Source organism: Pieris rapae, chromosome 19, assembly GCF_905147795.1.
Source record: "Pieris rapae chromosome 19, ilPieRapa1.1, whole genome shotgun sequence".
Lineage (NCBI taxonomy): Eukaryota > Metazoa > Arthropoda > Insecta > Lepidoptera > Pieridae > Pieris > Pieris rapae.
Genome location: NC_059527.1, coordinates 5707369 through 5722637, shown reverse-complemented (window position 1 = coordinate 5722637; position 15269 = coordinate 5707369). Strand labels below are relative to the sequence as shown.

At 31.1% G+C, this 15269-nt stretch overlaps 2 protein-coding genes across 2 annotated transcripts; both read left to right on the top strand.

Moving 5' to 3' along the window:
- The first annotated feature begins 499 nt into the window (after nt 1–499).
- On the top strand, nt 500–8065 carry LOC110995266 (protein takeout). Its single transcript, XM_022262342.2, has 6 exons — nt 500–686; nt 4595–4713; nt 5171–5292; nt 6559–6692; nt 6967–7116; nt 7539–8065. Exons 1-6 carry the CDS (start codon nt 509–511, stop codon nt 7718–7720), a joined length of 885 nt encoding a protein of 294 aa, XP_022118034.1. The 5' UTR covers nt 500–508; the 3' UTR covers nt 7721–8065.
- Nucleotides 8066–9275: 1210 nt separating this feature from the next.
- On the top strand, nt 9276–14973 carry LOC110995275. Its single transcript, XM_022262353.2, has 6 exons — nt 9276–9452; nt 13507–13599; nt 13674–13821; nt 14010–14088; nt 14175–14355; nt 14639–14973. Exons 1-6 carry the CDS (start codon nt 9362–9364, stop codon nt 14788–14790), a joined length of 744 nt encoding a protein of 247 aa, XP_022118045.2. The 5' UTR covers nt 9276–9361; the 3' UTR covers nt 14791–14973.
- The last annotated feature ends 296 nt before the right edge of the window (nt 14974–15269 follow it).

Below are 15269 nucleotides of genomic sequence, written 5' to 3'. Positions count from 1 at the left end.
TTAATGAAAAATATCAAAAACTAAAACATATACATATATTCCAGTCGCATATTTAATCTTGTCCTGTACTTTAATTAAACGTAAATGAATACGTAAGTTAACCTCTACCGAATAACATGTGGAGTGCATCCTTTTTATATTATATTATCTTTAGCTTTATTCGTTAAGGCTACAGACTACTAACAGTAATTAGAAGAAGCTTTTTATTATAAAAATCATGTTAGTCCAACAAAAGTGTTCGCGCCGTCAAACCGGTAGATAACGGTGTATTCCTCATATTGAAAGCTGGTTTCTTATCAGACAATCCGTTTTGTTGATCTCATTTTTAAAAGACTTTAACGGCACCTAAGGAAACTTCCGATTTAAAAAACGAATTTGTCAAAAAGTATGATTTTGTCACTGGAGAGTTCAAAGACCGCTGTCTTAAACCTGATTGACTCACAAATTAAATAATTATATTATAATAAAATATAACACGATGACAGGCTGTTAGGTCGCCGGTCTCACCATGTTATGGAAAGTGGAAGTTGTTCAACGACGCAAACTCCCAACATTGCAGTGCCGGAGGCAGAACTTGGCGCACGCTTGGAAAATTATCTCTGGATTATATCAAATTACAATGAAGACGTATCAAATTTTATTTTTGTTTCTCGCTGCTGTGATCACACCGAGCAAATCAAATTCAGGTAAGTCTTTTGAAAAATACAACTTTGATTTATCTAGCCTTTAACTTTTTGTAGAAAAAAGAAAGTTTAATATATTGTATTAGCCATATAGATTTGACCGATAAAGTAGAACCAGGAACAAATATTCTAACAACTACAAAATCACGAATTTTGGTTAGTACATAAATAAAAATATTTTTCTATAGCTTTGAATTTTTTATATAGGTTTGAAATGTTTGGCTTAGCAAGCCAAGAATAATGTGAAATATTTAATTATTGCATATGAATTTGACAGTAACAATTTCAAAGACAATTTTCAGTTCTTCATCGGATTTCCAGTTATAAAGTTACCCTTATTTATAAAAATTAAATTAGCACTATTTTGTCTCTTTCTGTCAATTTTTATTTACGGTGCAATGAAAAAGAAGGATTAGCACTTCAGTTAAAGTTTTGTTTATTTAGTTTTTTTTTATTTGGACGTATGCGGTAGTAATATATATATTATTACATAAAATGTTCTTGTAAGAGAAATATCCGTATTAAGTAATATGGGATGTTTAGTCGTAATCACTGTATAATCTTGGACTAATGTAACATAGATGGAAAAATAATGACGCTTTTCTTATGGTTAAAAAACGATTATATTTTTTTTAAACGATACGAATAAAAGGGTGCGGATATCATACGCGAATATTGAAATATTTTAAACGAACCGGTTCCTATCAATTTAATAACTGTAAATAGATATTTCTAAACAAAACCAATTTCCTTAAAGTTATATTGTCTTATGTCTATGTTCAAATAATAAAGGATTTACACTAACCGGGCCGATAAAGTGTATAAGACCCAGATGGGGTTCAAGGATAACTATATTTTAGAAGCATCAAGCTTCTCTCTCTGGAACTTGATTGTCACCAGTTATCCAGATAATCTCTGGATAACTACAATATTTATTGTCATTTAAGCAACATAATCCCTATTTTGTATTCAACATATACAAATAATATTTTGTTTAGTACTCAATAAACATTTATGACAATTGCGACAAGCCTTGTGCTATTTGAAAAACAATATGTCCAAAGTTCCCAATATAACATCGCCATTCTATACATTTGCATATTTCAGCATTAAATTAAGTTGTAATATTTTACGGCCTAATTTACTGAAACCTTTAGGTGATGTTATGTAATTATTTCACAGTAAAGCTAACTTTAAGTCAAAACTTGAAGGCGTTCATTATTATACTTATTTAGATAGATTTATAAATAGTAATGTGATTCACAATTTTGGGGATGTCTAATATAAATGAACTAAATGTTAAAATAATAGCTGGGCGTGTATAGTAAATTATATCCATCGGCAACACAAATACGAAATTGTATGCCTATATATTTAAGTATGTAGTTTAAGAAAAAGCGAAATTATCATTAAGATAATCTCCACATAGAGCTACAATGACTTAACTTATATAACAATGGCCATTGACCGTACTGGTGAAATGTTATATAAAGTTACTAATTACAAAAATATCATATTTACGTAATAAATTTTTTTGACCATAGATAATGGACAGCTCTAATTAAATTTTTAGTTTCAGATGAGTTCATAATAATTCACATTATTATTTCTGTTAAATTATTCTGACGACAAAATATTTGTTAAATACGTCACGATGCAAAATATATTCAATAATATTTGCTAATAGTTAAGTCACATAGGTCAGTATTTTTTTGTTTACTCTTAACCTTCGTATGAATTTATTATATGTTTATATTAACTCATTCGCAAACTGTTTACGGATCTCGATCGCGACAAATCCTATAATCCTATATCTCAAAATCTATATGCATTTGTAATACATTTTTGTTCAAAGTTTATTCATCGAATATGACTTGATATTAAAGTACATATACATTTCATATTGTAATTTTAATGATACAACGAATACCATTTATTATATAACTGGCTTTATAACATAATAAGAAAACGTTGCTTATAAACATTAATAGAAACTTTTATTGTATGGTCGTCTGACTACGTTTTCTCTAACATACACTTAACTGGTCCTGGATTTTTACTTAGGAGCTTAAGCCCTGCCATTTAACAGGTGCATTAACATTTTCTTTCTTTGTAGCACAAAACGTTAAACCTTAATTATCTGTAACTTAAACCGAAGACAAAAAAGATTTGTATTTCCCAACATATCTGAATATAATATATTTATTTTTGAAATAAAACAAAATCGTATTTATTAATAATATAATTATACGAAACTTATTTTGTTACTACTAAGAATTTATACATTTTTAAATGAGTAGGTACTATAAAAGCACAGAATTAAATACGCGTTTGTATCGTTCATCGTAAGTACATCGATTTCAGTCTAACCCAAGACTATGTAACCAAAAATTAAATATATAATTTGAAGTATTTTTAATTCAACGTGGTTAGTCATTATATGTATATAAATTACCGTGTGATCTTAAATTTAGCGACAGAATTGATAAATTACTATATTTACGCATTTATATTTATTTATTTTATACGTATATACGTTTTAAAAGCGTATAAATATTTTATGTAAATAATAAGGATAAAGGTGAGATATCTAAGTATAATAAATAAACACAGATTTATTGCGTGTTGTATTATAGTTTACCACTTGTTTGCTATATTGCGCATAATGTTTTAAATATTCCTAAAACAATTTACGTTCTCGAATAAGAATTTTTGAGTCCGTTCTGAAACTTGCAAATTTTAAAAGTATACCTACTGTCTACGTTCCTATTATAGTAGAAGAAAAATTTAAACCTAATAATTATACTGTCATTAATATTGCAATTGTGTGACTTCGATATCGAATGAATATTAAAGAATAGAAAAATAAGATTTTCACGTCCAGATAAAATTTATCTGAAGGTTCCTATTGTTTATTGTTTTCACTGTTACTCGGTACCGTTATGCGGCCAGTGCGCAGACGCATACTAATAGGACATAGAAAGCGCGAAACAGCTGATATTAATGCCTACAGATAATAGTTAACTGTTTCTTTTTTGGTCGGCTATCGATCTTTTTCTATTTTTTTTTTTTAATAGAAACTTTGAATACTTGTTGAATATGATTTTAAAACATTTACTATACGTTACTGCAAGCCATACTATAAGTCAGCGATACCACTTTTATATTACAAAACGACAAGTCTTTCACCGCGTCTATCTAACGATTAACTCAAAAACTGCTCGGAATTCATTTCTGTTTTCTCCAATATCTCTATCTCTGCTTATACCTATGTCTCTAATAAGGGTAGTAGTAGTGGTAGTAGTATATAACAGTAAGTATGATTGGAAAAAGGTGGCGAGGATAAGAGACAAGTGGAAGAATTTGGAGGAGGCCTTTACACGTCGAAGGTCGTGTACTGTGTGACAAAATATCATGAAATCCTCATTATCTAGTTCTCAGGATATTTTTATTTTATACAGTGCAAGCTCGATATAACAAATCGGAGGGAACAAGAAAATATTCGTAATATCAAGTAATTCGTTGAACTGAGGTTTGTTATGTTGAGGATAGATTGGTCTAAAATTCGTTATAAAGAGGTAAAATAATAGTTTTAATCACCTCAATATGAATTGAATGAGTCACTCATGAATCACATTATAAGATTAAGAACTATATTATTGGTGGAAACTTTATATAAAGGTTTTGGGTTGGCAAAATTCGTTAATTAGAAGTATGAATACTTTTTCTTGATAGTTGAAAATTCGTTATAAAGAGGTTGTACACAAAGAATGTTCGCAATGTAAAGGTATATTTTATATTGACTCTTATGGACAATTCATGGGGATTACGAAGAATTTGTTAAATCGACGAAGTCGTTATATTGAGGTACGTTATATTAAGGTTGCACTGTATTTATTTACTTGTTGCAGAAATATTCGGAGGGCGATGTTCGAAACAAGATCCAAATGTTGATGCGTGTTTACTTCGTAGTTTTAACAACCTTTTGAACCACCTGAAGAGTGGAGCACCGGAAGTTGGACTAGATGAGGTAGTTTCTTAATCAATATTATGAATATATAGAAGAAGAATACAAATATTAATTGATTATTGTATGTTAACCTTAATCCTTACGTAATACGTTGTATATGTGAACACAAATGGCTCTTCTATAACTGACTTCTATAACTTCATGAAAAAAATAAGGCAATTACACAAGAGGCCTCGGGTTCGATTCCCGGGTGAGACCAAACATAAAAAAATAGATAATATGTTGTAGTAGATTGTTTGTTACAAAAAATGACACAATTTTAAAACAACACACATTTAATATTGCATAAGTATATTAACTTAAATACACAAGTTACTAGAATAATTTACATCAATATATCAACTACATCACCTAATAGCTAAAAATATATCTAATAACTAACCTAGTTACTAGAATTATGTTTTGTACATGGTTATCATCATACAAAATACAATATTAATTTAAATCTCGATTACAGTCAGACGAAATCGTCATCGATGAGTTGTCTATCGCACTTGGAGGTGGCCCTGATGGATACCGAGCTTCCTTCAAGGATATCCATGCAACTGGAGTCAACAATATGACCATCACCAATGTCAGGTTAGGAATCTTAGACACTATGCGAAGCTAGCATTTTATAAACCCATATACTTCTTAAACAAATTTTGCTTCTGGAAATTTTCCCTTTTTATTGTTTTCTAACAGATTTATACTTTCCCATAAGCCAAGGTATCTTAAATTGATAGAATAATATTTAAATATAACCATAGAAAAAACGTAGACGCTATGCTCTGAATATTTTTAATTCCAAGCCATCAATAGCACCTCTGTGCAATGATTATCAGGTGCTGGTTGACCCCTAGTGCCGAAACCTTCGATTTTTCTGAAATATCAAGCACCCCTTTCTGGTAGTCACCCGTGTGCGAGCGAGCGACAAATGCTAATTTCTTATATGACAGCAAAACAGTAGAGACTGTATGATTTTTTGTTTGAGTATCGAAATGCAAAAAGAAATTTGAGAAGCTATAAAGATAGCTCCGTTAACTCCTGGAATGTAAATAATTTATTCCAATCACGTAGAGTGACACACAGTTCAATCACACAAAGCCGTGTCTCAGTACTAGTCACTTCAAACAATGTTGTGAATCACCAAACTTAGATGATTGTAGAAATTTAACCTTCGATTTATATTTATAATCAATGACAAAACTAATTAACATATTAGTACCAGAGCTCTTCGTATATCACAATACAGCGAAGAAATGCTACTAGCATTAAAGCCTCAAAGGTACACTACCAAAGGGACCAAACGTTTAAAACTTCTTAGTGTTATTCGGCAAATTTCACAATTATGTTAATACCCTCAATTATTTATTAATCCATATTATATAGAAACAAAATGTTTACATCAAAAAATAAACAATAGTTTTGCATTTGTTTTCAGTAAGACTAGGTCAACTATTAGCATAATGAAATAAAAATATTAAAGCACACAATATGTTTCAAATAACGTCAAGTCGTAGTAGTCAAAGGACATAGTTAATGTAAAAAGGTATTATTTCGTCCTAAGCGTCATATTAAGACAAATTTACATAAATTGTAAACGTACTATGAGCCTAAATGTTATTTATGTAATCTATTTACTGTATTCCCACATTTATTCAATATAAAACGAGAGTGACAAAGACAAAAACTTCAATAGATGTTTAAAGTTTAAAAGACGTTTATAAATAAAATGTTTCTTCAATTGTTTTCTTCCAATAAATATAATCTTAGAACATCCTGACTAAAGCATTTGATAAATGTTAGGCAAATCGCTAAATTAATACTGTGTGTATAGCAATAAATGGCTGTCTTATTTTTCAGATCAGACCTAGAAACCCACCAGTTTCAACTAACACTATTCGGCCCTCACATCAGTGCTAAGGCCCGTTACCGTTCCTCTGGTGTACTGCTACTCGTCAGGGCTTCAGGTGGTGGAGATTACTGGGGAGAATACGGTTGGTAGCTTTCCGAATAGATAAAAAGAATAGAGACCTAATATGACTCGTGAGTAAAAAGTCGTATTTCAAAGACTACATTAATAGATATTATTTCATTGTTAATTTCTTTTGTAGTTTCTAGTCTTGCCTGTATTAGTGAAGACTAAGGGGATTATGTTCATAAAATTATTAACGTTAAATAGACACACACACAGATTCAACAAACTGTACGACAAATGCAGTGCACATGGCATCTGATCAAGCAACAGAAATAATCAAATCTTTTCGGCAGATGGAGTTAAAGCCAAAGTATACTTCCGTGGTGCTCCCTACACTCGCAAAGGCCGCACTTATCTGAAGCTGCAGCAGCTGAAACTGGACTTCTCCGTGAAGGACATCCAAATGGGTGTTGAGAACTTGGATCACAGCAGTAGTGTACTACGTATGTAACTTAGATATTTTTTCTATCTAAACATTTTTTTCTTCAACGTTGAATATCGACTTATTATTCAAAGGTCTCGACTGGACTTACATAGATTTTTGTGGTAAGGATTGCAGGCATGCATTTAATACAGTGTCATTTAATGCGCAGAGCCCCTCGACTATACATATGACATAAAACTCAAGAAAAGTTGTTTTCATTAAAAGACGCGTTACACCTTCTTTGATATAGTGAATTTTCCCAACACTCCAAGTCTACTTCCTATTCTTCTCCCATAGGCATAGGCATTTATACTTAAAGCTGCCGCCCACCAAACTCATATAAGAAAATTTATTTAAATTGAATATTATGACATCGTCCAACGTTTTTCTTCTATATAATATTACATGGGAGGAGGTGTAACGTAAAGTTAATAATTACAGAGGCAGCATTGAACTTGTTCATCAATACGAATGCTCAAGAGCTTCTCAAAGAAATGAAGCCAGAACTTAAACGAGACCTCGCTGAAAAGATGTCCAGATTCCTAGATAGGATCCTTGCGAAAATTCCTTACGATGACTGGATTTCTGACGAAGAGGTGGAGGAGGAAGAGGAAGAAGAATAGTTCCCTATTAAGATAGATATTTAGATTGTAAGTTGTATGAGAATCAAAAAGGTGCTATATGGTTGTGTAAGGTGTATGGTTTTGTTCATTTTCGAATGAACTACACCCTATTCTGACAGAAATCTATTGTCTTATACATAAATCTTTAAAACAATCTGATACACTCAACAGTCCCACTGTTGTTTTTAAAAAAGAATGTCTAATTACCTATTTTAATAGTTAGCTCATATTTAGTCTACGTAGTAGACGTAAACGTAAAACACATATTGTATTATAAATATAATTGTATGCTGTTGCTAATTATTGTTATAATCATTATATCAGATTTCTATAAAGACCCATGTTATTATATAATTCTAAAGTTGAAATTAGTGATTTATTGAATTATCCTAATTACCTATCGATTATAATTTTAATTAGAAACAATTAATATTAAGTAAATTATATATCAATTAAATGGTGTAGATATAAGGAAATAAAAACATCGCATAGAAGAACTTATTTATTTCTCTCGTTATAGTATATATTCCACCTGACAAGTATATAGTATTTAAAATTTTCTTAACCTACATAGTAATATTAATAACACATATTAAATTAAAACAAATTTAAAACGTTTGGTCCCTTTGGCAGTGTATCTTAAACGCTGGCAGAATTTCCTCTTATTCACTGAACGAGAAAACCTCTGAGATCACCAGGCGCTAACTACCTGGCTGGCTATCTACCTAATTTACATCTTTGATCTTGAAATTTGACGTTGAAATGTTGGTCGAAATAACTTTGAAGGTATTTCTAATAAAAAAATTACTTTTAAACTTGATTTATTTGCTATTGTTAGACGAATTCTAAGTTACAGCTCACCTAATTTATAAACTTTTATAAATTAAATCTTTAATAGCCTTGTTACACCTGACTAAAATTTCTTTTTCATCTCATTGAGAAGTCTTCCGCCGGGAACCAATATGAAAGGTTTACACCGAGGTAATTCAGGTGGATATTAAAAAGCATCAGGCGTTGAAATGGTTTACGTTTCCTAATGAAAACGTTTAGTTACAAGAATTTATTCTTTACATAAAAAACAAATGACGTGGATATTATCTCCAATGTGTTACTAATGGGATTCATTTTCTCTCTCTCTATGTAGATATTGATTCTCTATGCATATTCTAAATAGTGTACTATGGTGAGTGTTTTAGCGAGTTGTTTGGGTTGGTCCATCCTGCCTCGTTTCATAATCGTACACCGTATTAACTCCAGATTTTATACGTATTACATTAATGTTTAGAAGTTTTCTGCGGTCCGCTTCACATAATCTTTGTAATCGACTTCCTGAGAGATACGACCTCCAATTGTTTAAAAAAAAAGAGTATATCCCTATGGATGAGTCCGTCAAAGGCCAGCAACGCACCCATTAACTTCTCTGTCTATGGGTTATAATGACTGCTCTTTTTGGGTGTCCCGAAGGCTCGTATGGCATATACTAAAAAAAATATAATACGCGTTTGCATCTCTCACAGAGCTTACAATATTTTGCAATGCAACGGTAGGGATACTTTCGCAGACCTCAGCAATGACAAGTGAGACTGCATTCAAAACAGTTGCTCAAACATCTACGCGCCCCAAGCTACGTAAAAATATAAAATGTATTCTTTACAATACATATTGAGTGTTAGTGTTGTAGTGTTAAGTTTATCTCAAGTCACACAATCGGAAAAGGAAGAAATTGAAATTCGTAAGTGTCATTATAATATTTTTTCTCTAGTATTAAAATTTTCTTATATATATTATTTTTTTTTTTAATATTAATCACGTTAGTTCAAAAAATATTATTTTATTAAAGGAAGACTTTTTAGCAACCTTGTTAATTATATATAATTTTAGCAGCATTCAATTTTATTTAACTCTAATGTAATATTAAGGATTATAAAAGCAATATATATATATTACAAAAAATAGCCCCAGAAATTTGATAAATATATTTTTTCAATATACAAACGAGGAAACTCAATTAACTTTGAACTTATACATAACACACAATTGTACACAATTATTATCAGACATCGGAATTTTCGATTATATGAAGTAACATTAAATGATACTCGACTCAGTGAAAGATCAAATGTAGGTCGCAAAGTCATTACATAAGTAACATTCAAGAATTAATTTTTTGGCAAATAAGGTCGTTTTGTAATGTTAACGTTAATCTCATATTATTAAAGAGCATGAATTATTCAATCTTCTTTAAAATTAAAATATTTTGTTCGTTTCACTCGTCGCAAGCAATACTTATGTACGTACTTATTTTTAACAAAATTTACTATTACTTCACCCATATGATGGTTATTCGTAAGCCCTTAAAAATTATGCAGCAGATACAACCTTGGATCTGCTTAGATCGATATATTCCATTCATAGGCAAGTAAGTGATAATGGCTAATGCCGTCCAACTAAAAACAACGGTTTCGCATTTTTTTTAATCGATTCTAAAACATAATAATTATGAACCCTGAAGAGAGTTTTTGAAGTTATTTGAAGCAAAATCATAATAACAAATAATGTATGTGTCGTTTTTATTAATAAAAGCTTGCGAATATAAATAAGAAATGGAATCATTAATTGCGGTACAACTTTCCTTTAATATACCCTATTATTTGATTGACGAGACTAAGTTAAAAAAGCATAGGGAACATCTAATTAGATCGTTATTATGCTAATTATTATTTTATATTATTAAAATATCCAGAATAATGACTTAATTTATTCTTTTATAAACAGCCCTATAGCCCTTAACTTCTTATCAAAGACGTGAGTACGACTTTTAAACTTGCGAAATAATATGACAAAATAAATACCTATTAATGTCAATGTTATACGGTACAAAACACAAGTCAATGTAAACTAATATTTACAATCACAGTTTGCATTGACTCGTGGTAGTTGTGGTTAAAACATCTGCATTATTCTACCTTTAAATGATCATTGCAGTGCAGTTATTACCTAGCATAGCATATCTAATTATACAATGTGCTATAAAATATAAATATAATATGACCTAAAACAGTGCCACTATAACCGTTGCCTAGAATCTACCCTAGCCATAAATATCTAGAATAACTGTAGTTGTTACGTATAATAAAAAAAACGTTTATTGGTAAGCATGTAAAGGCTTCGGCGCATGAATCAAATGCCTGAGGACGTCGGTTCTATCCTAGGCTATGTACAACCTTGAAATAAGAAACTATCAAAGAAACGTATGCAATTTGAGGCCAGGATCCATACACCGTTCCTGGATTTTTATTCTCTTTAGATAAGAACGTAGCCTTGTTTGCTGACACCCGGCATCAACTTTTTCCTAGATCTTTTTAGAGATTGTCCTGCTGAGTGACAGACGCAAAATATGTGCCCTTTGACTGGGGAATTAAGGGACTTTACGTAATGAATACGTAATATATTACGACGAGAAATACGATACTGATTGACGTTTATTTCCGGAACATACACGGTACACCCTAGAATAAGTTAACTTTCACGAACGACGTTTTATCATATTCATATCAGTACATCAGTACTTGTCGATATTATAATGTACTTAAATCAAAACGTTAAAAAAGTAATGTTAGTTTAAAGAAATCTAGATTTTAATCAACCCAAAAATACTTATTATTTATACATATATTTTTTATCAATTAATATTATTTTTATTCTTTTTTATATATACTTTAACACAAGCCTTCTTTACTTACACTGTTAAGTTTTACTATTATTATTTTTTCTACTACTTTTTTTTGCGACTGAGGCGAGAACTAGCTGTAGTTGTCTCTGGCAGTATGACCAGCGCTATAACACGTCTGCTCGTCAGCATAATGCTGAGCCAGCGCCAGTTTCAACCGAAACACACACGCATTACACACTTATAACGTAACTTGTTCTTTGAAAGAAAAAAACATATGTGCAATTCACACATGGTAGAAGTGAAACCTTCAAAAACATTTTTTTTATTATTAATCATATATAAATTAATCATTTTCCATTATCTAAATGTGTGTGTTCTTTTAAAACAGTATATTTTAATGATAAATTTTAATTTATAAGTTTAATATAAATTTTTAATTTGGGAAAAACTAAAACATCGAAAGTTTGAAATTCGATCAAATGAAAAAGCGGCAGTAAAGAGAGGCTGTATAATGCCTGCTATCTCATTTTCTCCCACGTTAAATCATATGATGAATTGATGTTTCTGTCTCTCTTTACCGCTGCATCCGGTTTGAAATCACGACGATTCGAAAGAAGTTTATCTATCTCATTTTCTCCCACGTTAAATCATATGAATTAATGTTTCTGTCTCTTTTTACTGTCGCTTTTTCGTTGCATCCGGTTTGAAATCACAACGATTCTAAAGAAGTTTCACTTCAAAAAAATATGATACTATTCATTCTTCTTTATTTTATATTATGATTATTTGGTGTTTTATTAGTAATACATGTCTGTCTATATCTATTGTCAAGTATAACACTGTTCGTCATTAAATATTTTTTATTCCAATATGTATGTCAGTTTGTAAACTGTTTAACCGTCAGCCAACAGCCGGGTATTTTTAAATGAGATCTGCGTTTAGTCTTTGGTAGTCCCGTAAATGCGAAATAAGGCAGGGCGAAGACAGATTTGTGCTACTTATTAATCAATAATAATCTGGCAGCCTTAAAGGAAAATTATATCATAAAAAGTATTTGATAAAAAAAATCAAATGTCATAGTGATTTAGGTAAACGCTGACAGTTAACAAGTTTCAATGAACATCGAAGATAAATACATAATCATACTTTTTTACATACAAACGTTAGGTAATTTCTAGGCGAAGATTCAAGATTAGACATTTGAAGGATTCTGTTTACCTCACTGTTTCAAAATTTACTCATTTTAAATCGAGAGATTTCTCAAGATATGAGAAAGGTGAAGGCTGAACGCAGCCACACAAACAAGTGATGAAATGAATTTAGTAAGCGATCACCATAGATAACAACTAAAATTTTGAAATGCTATCCTAATCCAGCTTGTATCATACATACTACTTATACAGTTTGTTTAATATATTGAAATCGCCAACCGATTACAACTTAGAAATAACACCTTTAAACATTTTTGGAATATAAATAGAAACTAACAATCATACGATTTTATTCTTGTAACTTCACGATGAACCTGTCGTTATTATTTACAAATAATACAAAATTACTTCCTACATCAGTATGCCAAGAAATAAAAAAATCGCATTGGAACAATTTACACCATCTATAGTCTTAATACTGAAATCCCTTCGCGAGGAAATCCCTCGATCTGAATTCTGATGACTATGGGAGTTCCCGGAGTGAATTAATACCCTCTCAACAATGTTGTTAAGAATATTGCGTAAAGTTCAAGGATATAGTGGCAGGCACCATCGGTGACAATAATTAAAGGCAAGGATTCTCATTCAAAACCTAATCTTTTATTAAGACTTTAACAAAGACAAAGTCAAGATATATCACTATGTGGCGTACACACATTTCGTTTGGATGGACAACAAGTCGTTAAGTTGACGCAACATATTCACTAACCGCTTGTGAAATGTTACTAGCCTTGAAGATAAACTAATTAAATGAATTATGGATTGTTTTATGGTACCTCGTATTGAGGTCTATTTTATTATCATAATGCATTTTAATAACATCACCTTACGATATTTGATATTATATAAATACATTGAGAGTTATGACGTCTCATATTAAAGATTCTATGTTTTTTTTACAGAAAAAATATTTGCAACGTGTAAGAAGAAATCGCCTGAGTTCGATGGATGCGTGAAACGAGCCTTAAATAAACTGAAGCCATATTTTAAGAGAGGTGAACATTAGGCTAAAGAAATTTGCTTAGCAGTAAACCTCCAATACTAACAACACACATGGCATTAATTCTAGGTATACCAGATATGGGTGTTGCACCGTTTGATCCTCATTTCGCGCGTGAGGTAAAGCAGGTCCGTACCATCGGTGGTATGGGATATACGCTGAAACTAAAAAATGTCTTTGAACGAGGTTGGTCGCAATCTACCGTCACAAAATACAAGTTAGTACATATATTAGTATATATATGATATAAGTGGCGTTTACTTAATTACTTTATATGTTTAGATAAAAACATTGAAATGATCCACTTAATTTCAATCGATGGTATGTTTTTCATTGTAACAGAAATCTATATTTTAACAGCATGCTAAATAGTATATAGTTTATAGGACAAATTATTTTTTATAGGACAGATTGGGACAATCAGAGAATAATTTATTCGCAATATTTTCCTGAAAAGTCACTGGAAGGTGATTACGAATTTAAGGTAAGTCAGACCATTTTTTTAGCTTCACCTTTTTTCCTTTATAAAGCCTATGTACCTTGTAGAAAATAACAAACCTTCATTTTTAGGGAGATGCCTTCGGTCTTGGAGTACTCCGTACTGGTCACTGGAACTTGACTCTACGTGATTACTCTCAGACAACAAGAATCAAACGAAATGGAAGCGGCGTAGCTGTACACGTTGAGATCGACCATATTGGCGATATGGACATTCATGTCGGCAATCTGCTGCAAGGCCGGAGTATAATGGGTAAGAATGTTGTCCAAGTTCTGCAGACTCCATCAGTAATTTTTCTTACCAATGATTCTAAATAAATTCTTTGTAAATAAAAATGGGTAGTAGGGAATGCTCAGTGCATTTTTTTTATTTCAATTGTTTTTGTTTACTCTTGGATTTGAATTTGACTTAACAATATTAGAGACACTAAAATTTATGTATGTTGTATTTAGAGCTAAAGAAGATTTTGCTAAATTTTCCTACCGAGGTTAATTTTCTAACCATTCTTTGACTTTAACATAAATTGTCTTTACAGAAGGTGTTCTAGATCGTATTATAAATGCATCTTGGAAACCAGGATTCGCGGTAATAAGGCCGCTCATTAACGACTTAGTCAGCACTGCGTTTACAGACATCTGGAGTACGTCCTTCAAAGATTTCCCAATAGAGGCCTTCATCCGGGACTGACATTTGTTAGACATAGAATATTTAGTGTAGGATGTATGCTAAGAAATTCACCCAAAAAAATTTTAAGAAACCTAAGTTCTAAGTCTTTAGTTGTTAAGTATTGTTTAGGAAATAAAAAACAGGTGTATATTACATATCTCAATATTATATTTATTAAAAAATATAACCTAACTATATATATGACTTTATATTTAAATTCAATCAACAAATAACTCGCACGTTTGATACTGGAATAATCAATCTCAGTCTTCCAACACAAAAACCGACGGGATCAGTCTCACGACACATCTCACAAGCACTCCATAAATACAGTATAACATTGCACCATTTATAAACCAGAAAAAAAATTATACACAAAAACATACCATCCAAAACTGTCCATCACTAAGCGAGTTAACTAAATACCATTTGATAGGCTTTTTGGAAGTAGAAATAAGTACACATTGTCACAGTGAACAAAACTATACAAATTGATAATC